The sequence below is a fragment of the Falco cherrug genome, chromosome Z (genome assembly GCF_023634085.1).
Source record: "Falco cherrug isolate bFalChe1 chromosome Z, bFalChe1.pri, whole genome shotgun sequence".
NCBI lineage: Eukaryota > Metazoa > Chordata > Aves > Falconiformes > Falconidae > Falco > Falco cherrug.
In genome coordinates, this window is record NC_073720.1 from 4194692 (window position 1) to 4217763 (window position 23072).

At 42.5% G+C, this 23072-nt stretch overlaps 1 protein-coding gene across 23 annotated transcripts in view; it reads left to right on the forward strand.

Annotated features, from left to right (window-relative positions):
* Positions 1-23072, forward strand: part of PIAS2 (protein inhibitor of activated STAT 2) — a 33499-nt gene that overhangs the window by 3933 nt on the left and 6494 nt on the right. For 16 of the 23 annotated variants that reach the window (XR_008730197.1, XR_008730196.1, XM_055698744.1 and 13 more), the window contains exons 2-11: positions 6656-7130; positions 10293-10377; positions 11018-11068; positions 11196-11286; positions 15541-15675; positions 18440-18545; positions 19181-19254; positions 20115-20275; positions 20883-21016; positions 21440-21627. Coding sequence is in view for 21 of the 23 variants with exons in the window: in XM_055698744.1 (XP_055554719.1) it covers positions 6656-7130; positions 10293-10377; positions 11018-11068; positions 11196-11286; positions 15541-15675; positions 18440-18545; positions 19181-19254; positions 20115-20275; positions 20883-21016; positions 21440-21627 (1500 nt within the window). In the remaining 2 variants the exon portion in view is untranslated. The remainder of the gene's footprint in view (positions 1-6655; positions 7131-10292; positions 10378-11017; positions 11069-11195; positions 11287-15540; positions 15676-18439; positions 18546-19180; positions 19255-20114; positions 20276-20882; positions 21017-21439; positions 21628-23072) is intronic. The other 7 variants (XM_055698751.1, XM_055698750.1, XM_055698742.1 and 4 more) reach the window with 1 other exon arrangement.

The window sequence follows — 23072 nt, forward strand, 5'->3', positions numbered from 1 at the left end:
CTGGAAAATCAGGGTTTATGAATGCTGTAAGTAGGTACCACTTTTAATTTTTGCCCTTGCACACCTGGTGCTAAAGTCACGCCATTCAAATGTGAAGAGCAATACGGTTTAGATACCATATTAAAATACAGAAATTGAAGTCTCATTCTTGTGTGATTGGATCTCTTGTTCATACTAGACTTGATGTCTTTCTGGTCCTCTTGGTTTTATTTTTCCAGTCTGAATGAACAGCCTTTGCCTATTTACCAGGTGGAACATTGCTTAGTGCTAAATTGTTGACAAAGAAGAAAACACTGAGAGCTATTTTCATGTGTCCTCATCAAGCTCATTGCCAGATAGTCTGTTGTATGCTGTTTTATCTTAGCCATGTTAATAATGTTGGCTTGTATATGCCGACCAGTTTGGGGGTTTGATGTAGAAATCAAATTATGCATGTTGATCTAGAAATGATGGACAGAACAGATACTGAGTAATTTCTGTTGGTGATGTAGTCATCTTTAGGTTGTAGTTAACGCTGAGTGTATTAAATAAGTTAACCTCTGAAAAATACTGTTAATAACCCTGTGATAATGTACTGTTATCTTGTACATGCATGTAATTCCCCTGTCCTTCCTAGATGTATAGTCACTCTTTCAGACCAGTGAAGCTTATTGTGGTGCCTTAATTATTCTAGATACAAAAAACTTTAAATGATTGTGCTGAGATACAGTGACTGGGGAGAGGAAGGAGAAATGTGGCTGCAATGAAATGGGTCAAGCTTTGTTTTGAGCGTCTTACATGAAATGAACACAAGTATTTAATTTACAGTTTTCACTGTTACGTTGAGTGCATGCAACTCTGAGGACTAATGCCTGATTTGGAAGCCAGGCTAGAGTTAGGCCAAAGAAAAATTCCCATAATGCTGAGGACCTGATGGTCATGCTGCTTGTATCCACTGTTGTGTTCTTCAGAGCTACCCTTCCTGTGCTGTATACTTACACAGATTTAACTAGTGACGTCTTCATTCTTTCCCAGGACTTGCAGTTTTTTATCTATAGTTACATCAGCTTCCAGAATACATCTATATTTGTATTTAGGGTCAGCATAGACATCTTCAACCTTCCAATGCACGAGATGCTCTTTCTTACAAGTATTACACATTTCTAGCCTGATGTAAATCAGTGTGTGTGCAGATTTACTGCAAAAGATGTCACAAATGTGCTTCTCTACTATGAGTGTCCAGAAGAGGGCTTAAAGCCAGGAATGACAATTTGTGGGGTTGGTTCTTGGTACACCCCTTCCCTATATAGCCTTCAGACACTTCAGAAACCAGTGGGGCTGAAGCAGAGCTCTCTGCTGCAGACTGACTAGAACTTTTGAGTCAACTTCTGCAGGTTCAAGTGCAGGGTTCACTACTTGAGCAGTTGTAGTTGCCCTAGAAGCTAAGCTACAGTCATTGGTGCTTATTGTAGACATACGTCAAGAATTTAACAGGCATTCTTGATTACCTTTCATTTATATACGTAACTACAATGACTATTACAATTGCAGGTAGCTTTGACAGGGAGTGTGAAATATCACGTATCTCATTTGAGAGATACTGTGATCTCTTTGCTCTGAAACATGTCCGCCCTTAATTTCAGCAGCGTGTCAGCATTTCCTGGACTCCTTAACATCATTGTCCCTGTGAAATGAATGCCATTCCAGATACACCTACAGCTTAATGGTTTAGAATGATATTTCTGCTTATGAATCACGGTTGCTATAGTTTAACAATAAGAAACAAAAAACCCTGTGAAATTTCTTACGACCTTCAAGTATGAATTTCAGGGGAAGAAAGGTTCTGGAATATAGAATTACTGGAATGTGTGATCAGTGGCTTGAGGCAGGTGATTCTCCCCATCTGCTCCACTTTTGTGAGACCCCCACCTGCAGTAACGTGTCCAGCTCTGAGACCCCCAACATAAGAAGGATATGCAGGTCCAGAGAAGGCCATGGAGATTATGAGAGGCTGGAGCACCTCTCCTGTGAGGACAGGCTGGGAGAGCTGGGGTGGCTCAGCCTGGAGAAGAGGAGGCTCCAGGGAGACCTTATAGCACCTTCCAGTGCCTAAAGGGGCCGACAGGGAAGCTGGAGAGGGGCTCTGTACCAGGGCCTGTAGCGAGGGGACAAGGGGGAAAGGCTTTGCACTGAGAGAGGGGAGATCTAGATCAGCTGTAAGGAAGAAATTGTTCCCCGTGAGGGTGGGAGGCGCTGGCAGAGGCTGCCCGGGGCAGCTGTGGGTGCCCCGTCCCCGGCAGTGCCCGCGGCCAGGCTGGGGCTGGGACCCACCTGGGCTGGGGGGAGGTGGCCCTGCCCGGGGCAGGGGGTGGGACTGGGTGGGCTTTGAAGGTTCCTTCCAACCCAAACCATTTTATGATTTGATGAATTATCTGGTCTGATTTCCTTCTTTACAGTTCTGTCAAACTATTCTATGTTAATGGAGAAACATTGAAAATAAAATGGCTTTGGTATTCTGTGCTAAAAAAGCTTTTTATTGGGCTGTGCAGCTGTAAATAACTTCTCTTAAGAGAAAATTGGAATTTACATGATGCAACTTGAACGTCTAATCTTAATTCAGTGATGTGAAAAGCATGTTAATAGCTAGGCTGCAGTCTTCTGCAATTTTGGGGCTCCAGCAACATAACTTGGTGGTGTTTGTTGGAAGTAATATCTGTCTTGCACCATGATTATAAATGCTTCTAAGCATATGTTATGCCTCCATAAAGCCTCGTTGATTATAATGAGTGCCCATTTTGATATATCAGTAAATGGAGTAATAAGCTTAAACATGTAGATCAGACTAGCTGTGTTTTTATGCACATGGTGGTTGTTGCCTTAAAGGGAACATAGAATCAGCTTTAGGGGGAGAGTGTTGCAAAAGCCGTTTTTTACTTACTTTCAGTAAAACTCACTTTTACAAGACTTTTTCAAAAGCATATGTAAGATTTTTGTATTGATGAAGAAAACTGTGGGACTTTTTTGTACTACCAAGCATTTTTAATGGAGGTGTCAATTTAAAATCTTGCTGACTATGGTATTGAAGCCAGCCTGTGTCTTCTACTAAAATGAAATCCATCTTATAACAAAATGCTAGTTTGTGGAATTTCCACATAAAATGTTAGCTGTTTCAAGGTGTGATTGACTGCACATTTCACCTTGATTAACTTGCAGGAATGTACAGAAGGCAGCAGGCAGGGTAACGGACAGTATTTTGCAATACATACTGTTCCCTTAATCTCAATGTAAAGGATTATTTTATTCATTTGCATACTGATTATGGAATCCAGAGTCATGCTTACTGCCTGCATCTGAAATAAAGGAGCTGAGCTGACGCTGCCATGAAGTTTATGGAACTATCTATGGATGCATGCGACATGAAGTTCTCAGTAAATTCTTGAATATCAGTGTTATCTTTTAACAAAACTTCTTTTATGTGGCATGACTCTAAAACTGTTTTAGTACTTCAAGCTGTTTTTTATGAATACTGAAACAGTTTATTTTCTTCACCCTATTTGACTGTGAGACTAAGGAAACTTAACAGGGGAATGTCAGGTGGAAACTAACCTCCAGAAGTTGCAAGCAGGATGCAGTTCTGTCTCCATCTCCTTTTTTCTGATATTTTGCTGTTGAGAGGAGTTGCTGGGATGAAATCAAGGTGACATCTGCTGTTGGTCACTTCTTCAGAGGTTAGTGACCCATTCAGTGCTGCAGTGCGACACTGCTTTAACTGGCAGTTGAGTCTGTGGTGCATGTATAGATGAGGTGTTGGGGATTACCAGTTGGAAGACTGCTGCGTTAGTTCTCCTAGCTACTTGATAGAAGTATCACCATACCCAAACTGGCTGTCTGGAAATGCTGAAATTCAGTATTTGATGTAGAGTAACGTTGCCCCTCAACAATGAGGAAAGGGTCTGGTGTACCTGATAAGAGTACTGGGTCCTGCCCGTGGGTCACACCAGCTCCACGCAGCACTGTGGGCTGGGGGCAGAGCGGCTGAGAAGGTGTCCAGTAGGAAAGGGCCTGGGGGGGCTGGTCAGCAGCCGGCTGGGCATGAGCCCCCCGTGTGCCCAGGTGGCCAAGGAGGCCAGCAGCATCCTGGCTGGTGCCAGCAGTGGTGTGGCCAGCGGGAGCAGGGCAGTGCCCGTCCCCCTGCCCTCGGCACTGGGGAGGCCGCCCCTGGAATGGCGCGGTGGGCTCTGGGCCCCTCGCTCCCAGACAGACCCTGAGGGGCTGGAGCGTGCCCAGAGCCGGGCAGGGGGCTGGGGAAGGGGCTGGGGCACAAGTGCTGTGGGGAGCAGCTGGGGGAGCTGGGGGGTCAGCCTGGAGAGGGGGGGCTGAGGGGAGACCTTCTGGCTCCCTGCAACCCCCTGAGAGGGGCTGGAGCCAGGGGGGTCGGGCTCTTCTCCCAGGGAACAGGCGACAGGACGAGAGGGAACGGCCTCACCTTGTGCTGGGGGAGGGTTAGGTCCGGTATTAGGAAAAAATTCTTCATTAAAAGGGCAGTCAAGCCCTGGCACAGGCTGCCCAGGGAACCAGCTGAGTCACCATCTTGGAGGTCTTCAAAAGACATGTAGATATGGTGCTCAGGGCCATGGGTTAGTGGTGGGCTTGACAGTGCTGGGTTAATGGTCGGATTTAATAATCATTAAGGTCTTTTCCAACCTAAATGATTCTGTGATTCCGAGTTTAGTTTTCATCTGGCTCAATTCCTGATCTATCTTACTGTAAAAAACCAGTTTTCTCAACATTAAGGAGAGAAGAAGGAGCAAGCAGCTAGGGGCACACGGGGAGCTCAGACTTTTTTTTGTGGATGACTGCATGGTTATGGCATAGTTGTGTTAAAACTTAAGCTGAGATCAGATCCGTGTTAGAATACCTGGGTGTAAACTCTGTAGCTGTATAGTAAATATTAGGGAAGGTAAATCCAAAACACTGTGTTTTGAGTTGTATTCCTTCTGAAATCAATGTCCAAAGCTTTAAATGTTGTGTATTGGACTACTGTTTAAAACTCAACAATGCACTCTTGAACTGTTCTTAAAAATATCTTTTATGATCCCACATGTCTATTACTATATACTGCCTTTTAGGGCCTTTACCTGCCAGTCCTTGAGTCTGGAGTTTGTATGGTACAGCAGTACAGATTAAAGGCAGATGTTCTTTCATCTTTAAAACTTAATCTCCTTGGTATGGTGGAGGAGTCCCACAGAAATAAGAACAAAGTTGCATAGAATAATTCTGGACAACTTTATACCTCTGAAAAGGGGCCTTGCTCACAAAAATGTGAGATGTTGTGCCTACGCTGAGCTACTTGTTTTTAATAATGGGGGAGAATCCCAGAATGGTCAGGGTGGGAAGGGCCCTCTGGAGATCAACTAGTCCAACCCCCCGCTAGAGCAGGTTCACCTACAGCAGGTTGCTCAGTCGTGTCCAGGTGGGTTTTGAATGTCTCCAGAGCAGGAGACCCCACAGCCTCTCTGGGCAGCTGTGCCAGTGCTCTGTCACCCTCGAGGTGAAGAAGTTTTCCCTCACGTTCAGACGGAACTGCCTGTGCTGCAGTTTGTGCCCGTTGCCCCTTGTCCTGTCGCTGGGCACCACTGGAAAGAGCCTGGCCCCATCCTCCTGGCACCCGCCCCGAAGGTATTTGTATGCACTGACGAGGTCCCCTCTCAGCCCTCTCCTCTCCAGGCTAAACAGCCCCAGCTCCCTCAGCCTTTCCTCATCAGGGGAATGCTCCAGTCCCCTCATCATCTTGGTAGCCTCTGCTGAACCCTCTCCAGTAGCTCCCTGCCTCTCTTGAACTGGAAGAAGATTGCTTCCTATTGCATAGTGGACTTTTCTTATTTCTTCTTTTTTTTTTAAATGAGAATCTTTTTGTTCATTAATTTCATAGTTCAATCCTCAAAGTCTTCCACAGCTAACTCTGATAATCAAGTAAATAGTATTATTTCCTTTGAAGAGATCTTCGTGCCTATGATACCAGAACCTGTTAAGAGAAGGACAGGAAACTTTCTGTGACCTTCAGAATCAGTTATGTTGGTTTAACAGTTTGTTGGTATGATACAATGTAGCTTTTTGAAAACAGTCTCTCTTGCTGTTTCACTCCTGAAAGGATGACGCCTGATGTGCCTGGCTCTGTTCATGCATTTAACATGCTGCCCAAAATGAGGGATGTTTCAGAGTAAACTGTGCTTTTTAAACACCTCCTGATTTTATTTTTAAAATGTGTTGGAAAACAGGTGATAATACTGTTTCATCTGATTATTTTTTTGTATTTATTTGCTTGTTTCATGAAGTGACACAGGTATTTTTGTGTTGGAGCTTATGCTTCTGCCTGTGAATTTAAGATAGTGCTGCACAGGTTGCATTAAGGTTTATGTTGTTGCTATTGTTTGAGTGTGAAAACAATTAGAAATCTTTTGAAATTATTAACACAACCGAACAGCCTTAACCCTGGACACTTTGGTTTTTTTGTTTGAAACTAACTATACTGTTGTGTGGGGTAAGGGTATGAGTGGTACCTAAGGTAACAAGTGTGACACTAGATCGATGGGAGTTCAGATGCTTCACCATGCTCCTCAAAGTCCTACTTGGGGTACTGTTGATTCACCTGTGTTTATCTCTCTTTTCTTTCTAGAATATGGTGTCAAGTTTTCGTGTTTCTGAACTACAAGTGTTGTTGGGGTTTGCTGGACGTAATAAAAGCGGGCGGAAACATGACCTCCTGATGAGGGCACTGCACTTACTGAAGAGCGGCTGCAGCCCAGCAGTTCAGATAAAAATCAGAGAACTCTATAGGCGTAGGTACCCAAGGACGATTGAAGGACTTTCGGACTTACCAGCTATAAAACCGACAGTTTTCAATTTGGACAGTAGTTCCTCTCCTGTCGAGCCTGACCTGGCTGTTGCTGGCATTCACCCACTCCCTTCAACTTCGGTCACGCCTCAGTCTCCTTCCTCGCCTGTCAGTTCTGTGCTTCTTCAGGACACTAAGCCCCACTTTGAGATGCAGCAGCCATCCCCTCCAATTCCACCAGTGCATCCTGATGTTCAGCTGAAAAGCCTACCTTTTTATGATGTGCTTGATGTGCTTATAAAACCTACAAGTCTAGGTAAGTGTTTAATAGCTCTGCAGGTTGCTTTAATTAATGAAATAGGTGTTACTTCTGACAGTACTAAGTCCAGATGTAAGTAGCTTTTTGCAGCTGGGGAGAAGTGGAACCTGCCTTCTCTTCTCATCTCTGCACTTGCCCTCTCTTTACTGCTTGTCCTTAGAAGTGCCAAGCTGCACTTCAGAAAATAGTATTCTCTTTTGTAAATATCATATGATTAAAGACATTTGTCTTTTGAATAATGAATAATAGAGTAGAATAGTTCAGTTGATTGTTGTAGGTACCTTCCATCTAACTGGCTGACCAAAAATTAAAGAGTAATAGTTAAGGGCATTGTCCAGATGCCTCTGAAAGACAGTCTTGGGGCACTGACCACACCTCTAGGAAGCCTGTTCTGGTGTTTGACCACCCTCTCAGTAAAGAAATGCTTCCTGATACCTAGTCTGAACCTTCAATTTTGGCTGAAAGATTTGGACCTGAAGTCTCTGCCTGGTACAAGTGAGGAACACATCTGTTGGGGCCACCAGGAAAAGTATTTCAGGTTCAGTACTTTGTGACTTGCAACAAGGAAAGAGAAGTTCACCGGTTTGTTACTTTACGCTTATCTCACTGCAGCAGTTCTGCAGGTTCTGACATCCGGCACTGAAATAGATACCTTGTGCAGCAAAGTTCAGCCTTGTACTCGGATTAGTGATGGTTTCTCAGCCTACCGGCTGTTGCCATACTGCATTTTAAAATTTAGAGTGGACCTTAGTCTTCCCAGTAACCTGAACTCTCAGTTTAGCTTCAAGTGCCTCACTCTTAAACATATCCAATTATTTGGTAATATGTGTTTTCTGTCTGGAAATTCAACCTGTTTTTTATCTTGCACGGTAGAAAATATTGTTTAGAAACACTTCAGCATTTTTGCAAGCTGTTTGCGTCCTCTTAAATATTTTTGTTTCTTTTATTACTGATAATAAAGCCTTTTAGGCCATGACTTGTACCTCAGTGAGGCCTATACTGATCGTTGGTCATCCTCCAGTACCTAAAGCAGCAAACGTTACTAACAAGCAAGATTTACAACGCCTGGTATTCCTTTTGTTTTTTGTCGTGACAGCCTGTTAGAGAAGAGTTTAATGTCAAACCTGTGTATTGGTACAGTAGCTGCTTTGGTGTTGGAGCTCTGTGGCTCATGCTGCCTCATCATCTTTACAGAGATAATCTGTCAGTGCCACGATGTCTTGGCCAACTCCTGCTTATATTTGCTGTGTGCAATAGCTGAGTATCTTAACTTGCTTCCTGAATTGTTCTGTGGTATGGGGCAACTGTTAGGCTCATAGTTAACCATACTAGTTGCCAGCCCTGTAGTCACTGTCCAAACACACAGTGTGTGCTCTGCATTGTATTTCTGCTATGTAGTTACCTTTTGTTTCCTGGTCAACGATATCTAGAGGTGGTGTTGATATGCTAGAAATTTCCCTAACAGCTGTTTCCCTCGACTTTGGAAATGATCCTTTTTTTCCTGAGAGGAGAATGCTTCCTCGGGGATATCACCATGTTATAGTTAGTTGCATGGAATTTCCTCTTTCCCTTGAAGACTGTAGGCTTTGTTGCACGTTGCCTGATTTTCATAGGAGTGAGAATTATCTGGTCCTGTAACTTTTGGTTCCACACAGGACGTGGGCAAGAGGGGCAATATTGATTTAGCTGAATACTTACCTTCAAACTCTTTCCAGAATACAGTACTTGAAGTTGGCAGCGGCCAGAACAGCAACTCAGATCTGTGTGAGGAGGAATGGGGAGATGAGATGTGAGATATGGCTTGATATGCAAACAGTGGGCCCTTCTGATGTTAGAAGGATATGAACAGTAGCTGAGGATAACTCTTTACATGGATTCATGAGCAAATTTAGAAATAAGGCTTCCTTTATTTAATATTTTTAGATTGATATGGATAGCTTATAGTCCCAGTTAGTAGACCTAGGTGACTGGGACGTGGAACAAACAAGTTTTGTGTGTTTGATAATTAAGGATTCAGAAGACAAACAGACAAGTAGGTCAGAGAGCTAGGAATATAATCCGCTTCACTGCAACCCTTCAAAAGGGATGAGTGTAGGTATTCTTTTGCACTAATAGAGAACACAAGAGAATGTGTAGGTGTGAGGTTTAATTTTAACCCATGCTCAATCTGATAATTCCATGATATTTTTCACATGCGCTCAAGTATTTTAAAATATAGAATGCTTTATCTATGGGAGGTGTGCGTCTGCATGCATATGTGCATAGTGTAGCTGTTCCGAATTGTTTGAGGAACTTGGTGTGTGTGTTCACTCCACCTGTGTCCTTTTTGTATTTTTTGTTTTCTGGGCATAGAGATAATCTCTGAATGACACGGTGTACAAGGCAGTGTAGCTCCTCTGAATTTGCCTGGCTTAGTTGTGCTATTTTTGAATTTGTCCTCCTGCTGGTTACTTTAAACTGTTGGACAAGCCTAATCTGCCTTTATTTCAGGTCATGATTTCTAATTTCTCAAGTCAAAAGAAAGTAGAAAAATAACATGTGCATACTATGAACCCTTAATAGTAAAATATTACTGCTTCCCATCACTGACAGACAAGTAGGTTTCTGATAAGAAAGTTGGTTTTTTTTTTTATTTTTGCCAAATACTGGTAATTCCCAGACATGAAGTCTAGCTGGCTTCTCTGGCATTAGGGGTTGTGCTCCCTCCCTTCCTCCTCAAAGGTTTTAGCTGTTCCTGAATTGAGTAATTTTCCAGCTGTCCATTAATAACTGCTGGTGCATGCTGTCTTCTTGTAGTACATTAAAATAGTTATACATATCTCTGTGGTACTCTTTTCATCAGGTGTCTAGTGTTGTGTTTTGTTGTGTGTTTGTTTAAACCTTTCTCCCTTGGGAGAAAGGATTATAACACGTCTTGCCAAGCTTCTTTAGTACTGAAGTGTAATGTGATATTAAGCCATCTGAATATAATTGAATGAATGATTTGTTACATTGCTTTCCTGTTGACGGTTACCTGCAGTTCAGCCACAATTTGATTATATTAAGTGACTTACACCTTGTTCCAGGAAAAGCTCAATTGTAGGTCCTGTTTTAATCAAGACTTTAATCACCATGGTTAAACCTCTTTTGTCTGTCTTTTTTTTTTTCTTTTTTTTCTAGTACAGAGCAGTATTCAGAGGTTCCAAGAGAAGTTTTTTATCTTTGCTTTAACACCTCAACAGGTCAGAGAAATCTGTATTTCCAGGTAAGAAGTAAACGTGTCACATGGCATAGGTAAACTTTTGCAAAATTTCCAGAGAAAGCATGGGTTTTTTGATTAATTTTATGCATCGCGTAAGCTTGCAGATGCAGAGTGGTAATCCTCACTACACTAAAGTTATGCTGAGTTTTTCTGTTCTGTTTTTCTTCAGAAACTACTGTGCACAGACTATGTGCTGTTGGGGTAAATCCTATGCTACTAAAGAGCTAACAATTACTTGATTGATTCCAAGTAATTGTGACTATTTAGAGAGGTGGTAAGCTTTTCTTCCCTGCATGTTTCCTGGCTGCAGGAATGGAAAGCTGCTTTTATCTTTTGTCCCTGGGTTTGTGTTGCAAGACCTGTGGTGTAAGCCAGGAGAATTAATGGTTTTTTTTCCTCTCTGGCAACATTATACTTTATTGTTACTATAAACTCCTGACAGAGGATGCTAATCCTGAAGTTCTACTTAAGTTGAAGTAGCTAAACAGAGGTGTTGCTCGCAAGAGTTGTTCATAGCTCAATGAAATTAAAATAAGAGCCCAGTATTAGTGATGTTGGGACAGGAGTGTCAGTTCTTTCTGCATACGGCTGGAATACGAGATCTGCTTTCTAAATGGGTACTTTTTTTTGTCTTTTATCACAGGGACTTCTTGCCAGGGGGCAGGAGAGACTACACAGTCCAAGTTCAGCTAAGGTACCTTTTTTCATAGTGTTCTCTTAGGACTTCTTAATTGGCTAATGTAACATAAGTCTAGATGTTTGTGGGGACATACGAATGTGGTGACACTTGGAAATGACACTTTCTCTCTTTGGGGATATAGGTTATGCCTAGCAGAGACAAGCTGCCCTCAAGAAGATAATTACCCTAATAGTTTGTGTATTAAAGTAAATGGAAAGCTGTTTCCGTTGCCGGTAAGCTTGTTTGTATGTATTTGTGGCTTCTTTGTGAGTTGTGAGGTGTGTTTTTTTTCTGTGATGTTAGCCTGCTAAAACAATCAAGCTGTTTATTGTTATCACTCAAATTTCTGTAGTTGCTAATGTTAGGCATATGGTTTGTACCTTTGCTGTGTGAGATATCCAGTGGCTGTAATAATAGTAATGGCTAGATTAATTGTGTTTTAGCCACCTATAGCAAACCTCATTTGTTGCAGTCAACAAAAATATGTCAAAACCATACCAGTGTCTGCATGGGGAATCTTCCTCACAGGTCTTAGAACTGAATTTGACTTGATCATTTTGGGCTGTTTGGCCTATCTGTATTTTGGATTGGCTTGAGTTCCTTCTTAATGAGGGAATGGTATCACCTTGTGTACAAATTCTTACACTGCTCTGCTTCTGTCTGGTTGGAACAGAGTTTGTTGTGGGGCTGAGGAACAGACACGTGTTAGTTCCTAGTGTTTGCTGATACTGGAACAGAACAGCGTTGACACTTACACAGTTTTGTAGTGTCTGATACTGCAAAAGTTAGTACGTAGGCAAGGTGGCCTCAAGGCTTGAATATATACAAAAAGTGAAAAGCTCTCATTATTATTGAAAAATCTCTGGAATGGGTATCACTGTACAACAGAACAGATAAACTCTTATGTAACCCATTCTGAAATAGTTTTGGAAGCTGTAGAAGACATGAAAAGTAGTAGTACAGAGGTTTTTTTTCAGCAGTGGGTTTAGGAAAATGCTGTGTGGAGAGGGGAGGTGTGAAACTGCCTTTTCAGAACATTTGTCACCTTCTTGGAGTGTCAAATGTGTTGCCCTGTACCCTCCCTTCTGCCATATACAACCATGACCGCCGCTACTCAGTTTAAATTAGACTCTCTAGCTTTTCTTCCCCCCTGCTTCTTTAACCATTGCATCACTGTTCTTCTGTCTTCAGTGTGTAAGAGGAGTTCTTTCATATGTTTGCTGGTCCATATCTTCTGCAATTGCCAGTTATGTTCGCTGTGATAAACTTGAGGATTTTCTTTTGCGGATTGTATTCCTTTCTTGAAGCAACCTGCCAAAAAGAATTGGGTCTGATGTTATCTTGCGGACATTGATGTTTGCTAATTCTCCGTCTTGCTAGTGTAAGACTAGCATAGTCTCTGCTATGCTGTTATGCTATCCATTTTGTGCGTAACATGTCACAGTCGTAGCAAAAATTGTTTGTCATCTTGGACAATGCTTTGCTTTACATTTACATCCTGTAGGTTCTTCCTGCACATCAGGATTCTTTAATCTGTTCAGCAGAAACTTTAGGTGAGAAAGTGAATAAATGATTATTGTCTTGGCAACTTCCTTTCCTCTCTTTCTTCACTATGAGCTGAATGACAAATACAGTCTCAGTCTGAGTCCTCCTGTAAACATTTTTCTGTTGATTTGGTTACTGTCTGCATCCCTCTGGTTCCTTTCTGTTGCAGGAAATGTAAGATAACTTCTTTGCCTGAAAGACGGCTATTGTGCAGCTTGGTAGTGTTGGTATTAGGTAATTAATCAGTGATGCCAGCCTCTATTGCCAGCTTGTACAGTTCTTAAGTGAGTACTGTTCTGTCTTTCCCTGATATAGTGGTTCATGCCTCTGCAGATGTCTGTAAATCATTCTTGGTCATCTCCTTGGCTGCAATCCTTACCAGAAACTTCAGAGAAATGCTGCCAGTGTGCCAGTACTGCTTCAGGTTGTGCCAACTCATGTTAACAGTGTTTTCTTGTATTCTTCTGTGTCCTGCTCTTATAGTGTCGGTTCTGACTTAAAAGGAGTAAATATAGAGCCTTGCATGCTGATGTATTGGCAAGTAACAAGGATTTTATATATAATGCACCACAGCAGGTGGTTCTTCTGTTGACTTCTCTTGCAGGCAAGACAAAATGCCAAAGTTGAAAAAGGTAATTTGCTTTTCTTCTCGGGGAACCTCCACAGACTGCTGCAGGCCTCTTTCAAAGGACAAAATCAAATATGTCAGGGCAGGCTGGAAATAACCAGATAGAAGACCAATCGTCCTTTCTGGTGATAGACTTTTTCTTTGTGCCTGGAGCAGATTCCACCTGTTTTGACTAATACAGTTCTTGCGAGAAGCGTGGAAGACTTAAAGGCCCAAATAACTTTGGCACTTGGTAGCCACTAGAATTGGCAGCCTAACTAAACGGTGCTGGAGCATGCTGGCTGTGTTAGGCCACTGGAGAGGCTCTTCGATTAACTCCTGGAAGGCTAGGAAGGGAGGGTTTAAAGTGTTCTAGGAGTACAAGTTTGAATCGGATCTCAAGGCTATTGCTCTGTGGAAGAAAACAAAAATCTTGACTGAAAAAAAGCACATGTGCTGCAGTCTTGTCTCCAAAAAAGAAAAAAATATTGGAAAATGTCAGATAACTTGAATCCTTGCTCTCTTGAAAACAAAGCAGCTGCATTTTAGGTTGGAGACCAACGGGGTTATTGTGGCTGGTACAGCATGCGTGAAAATACTCTCCTAAGTATTGCAGGGATGGTGTGTTTGTCCACGTAAGCTCATTATAAAGTCGTAGTAGAGAAAGGCCTACTACAGCAAAGCAAATGGATATATAGTCTATAAATGGCTGCAGCTGTTATGTCTGATTAAAGAAATGGCAAATCACTCATTCTTTTAAATGTGAAATTGTCAGCAGTCCCCATGCATCTGCTGCCTCTGTTCTGTGATAAAGCATATGTGGTAAGGTTCCTGATGGCTACTGGCTCACTCATCTGGGATGAAAACAGTTTTTAGAGAGAGTGCTTCAGTGATTGCTTTCTGCCACTCTGGCATGGCAGGCCTGCCTCTGGAAGCTCTGAGTCCCTATTCTGTCACTGCAAGCAAGAGTCCTGTCTGAAATTAGTAAAGGGCAGTGGTGGGGCGCAGCTGGGGCTTGGTTGTCAGGTGAAGTGTATGGACTAGTAATAGAGCTGCTTTGGAAACCTAGGAAGTGATATGACAGCCACAGAGTCCTTGGATTAAAGGCAGTGATTGTCCTTGATACACTTGGCTAGTGAGTGGAAGAGGCTATTTATTTCTGTTTTTTATTTTCAGACTTGGTGTCTTTCAAAGTAACTCTTACATTCACAGCCTAGTACTTGGAAAAATTGTGTTTCTCTGGGTAAAATAATATGTGTGTGTATTTTTCCAGCATATAATTTCTGGGAGAGTTTTTCCTGTAGAACACCACTGGCTTGAACTAAATGAAATCTGGCAGTTGGTTCTGTGCAGGACCTGGGGCTGCAATCTTTTACTGGCATCCTTCTTTTGCCGGATGAGTTTTTGAGATGAGTGGACTGCAGGCTGTCTGTGAGCTCAGAGCAGAGTTGGAGCTGCTGCTGCAGACTGGCTGGCTTTCATAGTGACAGACACAGGGTGAGATGAATAAGCTGCAGTCAGGCCGTGTGCTCCTTCCCACAGCACAAGGACTTTCCACTCACAATGTGCTGGAGGGTGTGTGCTTGCCTGGAAGCGAAAGGAAACCAAGTGGCTCCCGATTCAATTCACAGACGTCATGTAGGAAATAAACTACAGACAAAAGCTGTCCAGGTTATGAAATTCTTCGTCAAAGCTAAGCAAACAATATCCAGTTTATTTGGTTTCTGCAGATAACAGCAGAGCCCATTAGCTCTTAAATACAGCTAATATTCTATGTACAGCCCTTTATCAGGGGCCTTGGCAGTGTACAGATGGCAACTTGTTGCTAACGGGTCTGGGTGTAGTTGATGCAGGGCAAAGCAAACACCAAGGAGATGTGGAGTTCTTGGGATGAGATTTATTGTTTCTTAAGTATATTTTTTGGGTGTGAAATACTGCATTAACTCTTCAGGACTTGCCGTGTTTGTCACTAAGGCTGCATCCTTTTGATGTTCCACACTCTTTCAGTAGGGTGGCGGAAGAAAAGGACAAAGCATCAACATTTACTTCTTACTCTTCCAGCGAACTTACCTGGAGCAAAACTGCATTCTCTTCCACTTTTTCAGCACTCCTGTAAAACCACTTTAAAACAAAAAATGCTTTAAAATTGACTTGTAGCATTAGACTGTCAAAGACTGATATTTCTCAAAGTGTTGGATTTAGTCTCCAGCCTAGAAAGCCTCTAGGCTTTATGTGCTTCCCATAAATCTGTTTAAAACTAACAAGTCTGTTTCAGCAGGTTTTAGAGTGCAGAGGGGAGACTTTGTAATGCTTTTGTTGTCTTTTCTTCCCACAGGGATATGCTCCACCGCCAAAAAATGGAATAGAACAGAAGCGACCTGGGCGCCCCTTGAATATAACATCTCTGGTTAGGTTGTCGTCGGCAGTGCCAAACCAGATTTCCATTTCCTGGGCTTCCGAAATTGGAAAGGTAAACTGCGTGTTCTGTAGGATTGGGGAAGTTGTCTGAATAACCTCATCTAGCATGCCTTCTCCCCTGCTTCTTGGTGTTGCTGGCAAGGTGTATGTACACCAGGAAGTGTTCAGTGTCAGGTGACTGAATGTATTATCAGTGCTGGGAAACAGTTTGCTTTAGATGTACAGTAGTTTACAGTAATGTATGTGAGATTTGCATACAGATGGCAAAGACTTTGATGTAGAATTCCTGTTAGAAAGCCTGCTGTTAGGGCTTGCCTGATGTGTGTCAAAAATAACAATAACTTTTTGTGGTGTAAATAGTACAAAGCAGTTCAGATGTGACAAAATAACAAAAGAAAAACCTAATTTCTTCCTTTGTAGCCTGGTGGTGTGAAAAATAAAATTCTGTAGCTGTTTTTTCAAAGGCACGTTTCTCAGTATCTGTTGTAATGGGCCATTGACATTGGCTTTTGAGGTTTTTGTATTTTCAAACAAGGTATTACGAAGTAGTTTTACAAAAGCAATTTTTTATTTCATAGGAAGAACTGATTAATGGAGACTTCCATCTCTGGGTTTTTTGAAAATCTTTTTTTACGTGAAACTTGCCTCTCTTGAGTTGATTTATAATTGTACTTGCAAATAAACCAAAATGGGTCTAGGTCAGAGAGCTCTTAGATGGCAGGTTGCTGGGAAGGGTTTACTGGGGAGGTATCAGGCTGCTGGTGTCAACTGTTTCTGGGCTTGATGGATCCTAAACGTGCTTGGTTGGACTATACTTGTGTGTGGGGTGTGTGCTTTGTTACAGATTAAGAGTATTCCGGAAGTGACTTGAGGGAGAAGTGACTCAATGTGGAGAAGGATGGCGAGCTAGGGAAAAAAAATGTAATTGAAGCCTCTTCATAATGCAGTTCTAAACTTCATGGAAAACTGCCGTGGGGGAAAAGCACACTAGACTTCAGGTGGCAGGAGATAGTGTGGTGACTGGAACATGATACCCGTTGCTTTCTAGTGCCTGCCATCATTCATCAGAGTTGGAAAGGAGTTAGCCTTTAAAATGGCTGCGTAGCTGTTTAGAAATTCCTCTGTGGATTTACTAAGGAAAGAAAGGAGGAGTGAGGATTTTTTCTGAATTCTTCCTAGATTTAAATAGCTGTTGCAGCAGCCCTTTCAGCTGTTGGTAAGTCAAGAACTACTTATTCCTCTCCCTCTGACTAGTTGTGTAAATCTTTCTGGATTCAATTATCAAAGTAGCTTACCTCTTCTCCACTTCTCCCCGCTCTGAATCTGTGGACCAGAGACATCACGTTTCAAAGTGATACTCCAGTATAAACTTTTATACACTAGTTAAGATTATAAAAAGGAGTTGGAGAGAAGGCTAATGTTCAGAAAATAAATGAAGGGCAGTGTTGATAGCCAGGTTGTTGGTGTTTGTTTTTTTCTCCTAGAACAGAGGTGGAGGGAAAGATCTAAGCTGTTGCTTCCCAGTCATAAAGCACAAGAATCTTGAAACGTCAGCAGTGTTGTGTGTGGTCTTGGCCTCTCCCGCTGACCCCTGCTTTCTTCTGCCCCTGTGTCTGCCAAAACGTATTCTCAGGGAAGCAGATGAGTTGGAGGTTGTCCTAGCACTCCCCTTTACCCTTGAGAGGTAAAGTGAGTTCTTTGGTTTCATGTTGGTGCTCTGCGTACCAGACCTCATGTAGCAGCCGTCTCTACTCACCTGCTAAATGAGACCCTTGGGGACAGTGTGGTAAGGGCTTGTTGGCCTCTGGCTGACTGACAGCGGAGCGCTTTTGAGCGAAGGAGGCATTAACCCCACAGAGGTGGTCAGGCTTGAGCCTACAGAATTATTTCTGGAATAAACTGCAATGTTGGTCAGTCTTTAAGGAAAAAAACCCAGCCATTTTTCTTGGTGGTCTCCCATGTGTTTAGATCACTTTATTTGCTTATCTAGGTAAGAGCTGGTTTTACTATAGGTGGTAAAGGAGGAGCAGGTCAGTAGGTGTTCTTGTTTAAAATTCTTATGCAGCGCCCAGATAGGAGCCATAGGAAGGTGGGTGGCGGCGGGTGGAAATAAGAGATTGCAGCTGAAAGCATTAATATTCTGCAGTAGTGGGGCTTGCAGAATTTTCTTTTCATTAGTGACCTTGAAGAGAGAGGGAATGCTGAACAAAAGAAGCTGGCAAGTGGTGAGAATTAGGGAAGAGTCGTAAAAGCTAGGAAATGTGGCCAGCCTCAGAGGAGTGGATATGGTGTAATGAGGCCTGGCTGAAAAGTGCAGAGCAAGCTAAAGAAAAAGTACAAAGGAATTGGTGCAGTGCCCTGCCATTTGAAGGTGTTTTGTTTGCACCTGAAAGGCCGTTCCTCTCTCTTTTGTCATTTTGCTCCCTGCTAACAGATTGACACTGAAAAGGGGAAGGATTCGGGAGACAAATGTGCAGAGACCTTAACGACTGCACACGTATGAGAAGGTGTGTCACCAGTCTAACTCATCTTGCCAACAAAAGAGCCTGGATTGTCTCCGGGTTGTGGAGTTATTCTTCATAGTTAAGTCACAACCGGAGTAGGACAATTGGACCTCACTGACAGGAGAATTCTGGCAGTGTTGGACTCTTCCACAATGATGAAGTCATCTGTCAATGTGTTTCATAACTATAAGCAAAAAAGTCGCCATGTTTTTGTTTTTACTGTATGCTGCTACTGGTGTAAATAGCAATCTGTTGTCATAGTGGAAGTACTGTATGAAACCAGTATTTAATTTCTAACCACTCTTTTTGTAGAATTACTCCATGTCTGTGTATCTCGTTCGTCAGCTTACTTCAGCAATGCTCTTGCAGAGATTAAAAATGAAAGGTATCAGAAACCCCGATCATTCCAGAGCACTGAGTAAGTCAAATTAATTTGCCCGTCTGTACTTTTGGAGGGTGGCTGGTGGCTCTTTTAAAACAGAACTGGTAATACTTGGGGGATTCGCAGCATTATGACAACAAAGTCCATGCCCAGAGTATCAGAGGCTCCCTTTGCTGTGCTGAGGCATCATGCACTTCTTCACTGAGGGTCCCTGCACTGGTAGGGAGCACACGATGAGATCCCATCTGGAATGTTCTTATGGGAATGCCGTGAGCACTCCTTACTGTGGTGGGCTGTGAGGTGCAGGTAGATGTCCTAAATTCTCTTCACTTGCATGTGATGCTGATTGTACCTCACTCACCGATTTTTTTTTTTTTTTTTTTTTTTTTAATTTGATTTTTTTTTTTATAATTATCTCTTTGCATGTCAGGTTGTTTGGTGTGCTAACCATCACAGCTGTTGGTGCACCTGCTGCACATCAAACAATCTTGTGATGCACTGTGTTTGCTTGTTGCTTATAAATAGTTTTGTTTTGTTTGATATTGCTGTGAACTAGTTTCTTAGATGCTTAGTTTTTTTAGATAGCTGGAAATAAAGTACATGTACTGGAAAATCAAGATTATCATTTAAAATAATGATGTCGTGTATAATTTCTTAATTTATTTTAATAGTTAAAGAAAAACTAACTGCAGATCCTGACAGTGAGATTGCCACAACCAGTCTGCGGGTATCTCTGATGTGTCCTGTAAGTATGGCTGGAAATTACCATACACAGATTTGTACTTAAGTGCAGAGTTGGGCTACTTTTAAAAGGCCCCAGTTCAGAAACTTCACTGGTTTTTGTTATATATTGATTCATTAACAGAAAATAGTTGGGCGGAGGGTGCACATCTACAAGCACCTGGTTGTAGCAGCCTTCAGCTGACAGTGGTTTAAAGCTGTGAATGCCTCTGTTGTAATGCAGTCAGCATCAAGTTACTGCTCGTGCATATAGCGAGGCCTTTAGAAGGAGTAATCCTATATATTGAGGCGCTGAGGCTAATTAAGCAGGGTGACAGAATAATTAAAGGATACAGTGATAAATAAAACTTGATCTCCTTGTCTGGGTGGGATTGTTTACACTGCCAGCTACCATAACAAATTAAAAAAACTGATCACAGTGTAACAAGGTAATGTTGCCTTGGGGTTTCTCTTCCCAGGTAGAAACTGGCTTTTTGTCTGTGACTGGTGTGTTAAGCTCAGTGTCGAAATGGGTATTATGTGTATCTGAGTCCAACGTGGCTGGAGCTCACAAACCCCCTTGAAATATTTGCCTAAAAGAAAATGACAAAAGCCCGTACTTCAGCGGGTATTTTAATAAAAAGAAACCCCTAGAAATGTTGCTGCAGGTCTGTTAGAAATGCTTCTGACTGTTTTTAGCTCAGGCTTTGAGGATGGTTTTATTGTTCCTGCAAGTGCACTGTGTGTGCTGTGACCTTAGCGTCAGGCACCTCTGTAGTGAGAAGAGGCAGTTGCTTCACTGACTGCCTCTGATTTCATTGTTAGCCGATTCAGGCCGACTTCATGGTCTTCTGTTCTGACACTCTTCACATGCATCTCCTGCAGCTGGGAAAAATGAGACTGACAATCCCATGCCGGGCTGTTACTTGCACACACCTGCAATGTTTTGATGCTGCTCTTTATCTTCAAATGAATGAAAAGAAGCCTACCTGGATCTGCCCTGTCTGTGACAAAAAGGCAGCTTACGAGAGCCTAATATTAGATGGGTAAGAGACTGGGTTTGCGGATTACACTATTACTTACAATTATTCGTGATGTACTTGATAGCTACTTTGTGACTTGAGCTTTAGCCATTTCATACTATTTGTCAAAATATTTTAGACTGGGAGGAACTGTTATTAGACCTTGTTAGTTTCTGTTTCCATGTAATAAAATTCATATCGTTCATCTCCTAACCGCACTGACAAACTCTTGAGCCTCAGTATATTTCCTCTGGAGAAATCCAGATGTGACATCTAAGGATAGATGAAACGCCTTTCACGTGTTCCTGTCTCTAAAGATATTAACTTCAAAATTTAACTCATGAACAAGTGTCAGACTTGATTCAGAAGCAGGAACCATCATCCTTTGTATGGAAATCCATGAATTGCAGTAATGTTGGAGTGGAATATGGGTAGGCTGGGATACTCGGGTTTAGATAGCTGCGAAGGCTGCAGTTACAGGCTTTCAGGTAAGATGAACTAGGGAAAAGAGTATGTACGGTGGGTTGAAGGTGATCATAAGTAGCTTTTCAACAGTGTCTCCTTTTTACTTTGAATAAAAAAAAATTCACTTGGAATCAAAAATGAAACCACTCAACTTTTTATTTTTCAGGCTCTTTATGGAAATCCTTAATGAATGTTCAGATGTGGATGAGATCAAATTCCAAGAAGATGGATCCTGGTGCCCTATGAGGCCAAAGAAAGAAGCTGTGAAAGTCTCAAGTCCACAATGCACCAAAATAGAAAGTATGTACATCTGGGTACCGCTTGCAAACCAACAAAAAGGCTCGGAGACTTAGCTGTAGCTTGGATTATGTGTGTGGATGTAGATGTTTTTGTGGAGGGCTTAATGTTTCTAACCTTCTTGTCATTTAAACTAAAAAGGAAGGGTGGTTGTACCTCTAAATATGTGTGGTTTGGGGCTTAGTCTTTGCTTTTTATAATAGCAGTTAAGAAAACAAAAGCTTGCTCTTGTTTTAAGCCCTTAAACTACTAGGCAAAGATTAAAGCTTGTGCTTTAAGATTTGTAACATGATACACGATACTAATAAAACAGTTCCTGGGCCACCACATTCTCTGCAGTGGCCAGGAAGAGGAGCTAAACCAGGATATAACTGCTGATGCCAACAGCCTCTTAAAACCCATGATGTCTTTTATTTTCTTGTTTAGGTTCTAGTGTTGTTAGCAAACAGTGTTCTGTGACGGTAGCCAATGAGGTAAACAAGAAGAAAGTTGACGTTATTGACTTGACAATAGAAAGCTCTTCTGATGAAGAGGAAGATCCTCCCGCCAAAAGGAAGTGCATATTTATGTCTGAAACGCAAGGGAGCCCAACCAAAGGGTTTGTCAATTTTAAAGTTAGTTGTTGTTCTGTAATGTCTCAGATAAACTGATGTGTAGACGAACTGGAGTTTGTGTGTGGAGCTGGATCCACACTTCCCAGAGGGGAATTGCTAGGCCTCTCCTTGCAGAAGGTTGTATTCATACAGTAACTTTGTATAGGCAAAACACTATTAAATAGTTTTACATCTCACAAAAGACTTGCGCTGACTGTTGCTGTGTTTGCAGGGATCTCTCTCCATAGAAAAGGAAGCTGATTAAACTAATGGACAGGATTCTCCTGAGAAAGCAGATTATGCCAAGTGGAGGAGCTTTATGTGTGCTTGCTGTGTTGGTGTCATCTGAAAGGCTTTTCTCTCGCTGTTACACCCTTTATCTAACCTGCTCTGGTGCCCAGGAAACTAGACTGTGCTGCGTGTTTCATCCATCTTGTTGGGCTTGGAAGGGAGGTGCTTTGCTGTTTTGAATCAGCATGGGTTTTTCCTCCATCTCTCTGTTGAACTCTGGAATGTCTGGGACAGTGTTGTGGGCCATGGTTATCAGTCAGTCCTGCACCTTGGTTAGTGCAACCAAACAGCTTCCCAAGTCCTCGGTCAGCTGCTCCGTCTTTGTAGTCGTGCCTGACGCCAGCAGCAGGCTTAACCAGCTTTGTTACTGTTGTGCTGCCTTCTGTCTGTCCCAATCTGTGCAACTCTGCTGCAGTTACTGTTTGTGGCTTCCGTAACATTCTTGCTCTTGGCCCATAGGGCGCAGGAGGCACGCAGGGAGAGAGGGGTGCTGGTTAGGCTCACCAGCAGTCACTGCTCCACAAAGGTGATCCCAAGCGTCAGCTTGTAGCGATGGCTTATTAGTTTGCTGCATGCGTGAGGTATGTGTCTTGTGTCTCTCAGTGCAGCAGCTTACGTCTTGTACTAAAATAATAGCAGTAAAAACACGCTCCTTCTGTTTTGCAAGCTCTTGAAGTAATGAGTGGGTGTACTGTGTCTAGTCCACAGGACTGTGAGGTCTTTGAGCACATTGTTGGTCACCATCAACAGCTTCTGAGCAGTGATACTGAAATGTTGCTCTCTGTGAGGATTGTGGAGGAGTCCTGCAAGAGACTCTTCTTATTTCCATAAGGAAAAAATAGCTACAAACACATCTTAATGAAGTTTCAGAAGGCACCAAGGCTTCCTTCTGTGCTCCTGTGTTTGTCTAATATGGCTACCTGCAACCATAATTGTAGAAGAACTGAGTTTTCTTGTCTTGTCTGTGGCCAATGTCTCTCCTTGCTGTTTGGGTATGGAAATAGCATGTTTTCATTTTTCAAAGTTATGCTTTCGGGGAGTAGCTTATCTCATGCAAACAGCCTTGCCTTAACGCTAGTTTTGGTAAAACTGGGGCTGTCTTCCTGTAGGCAGAAGCAACGTAGGCTGGAATGTAAGAGGTGCTTGAGTAGGGACGTCTGAAATCGGAAGCAGCA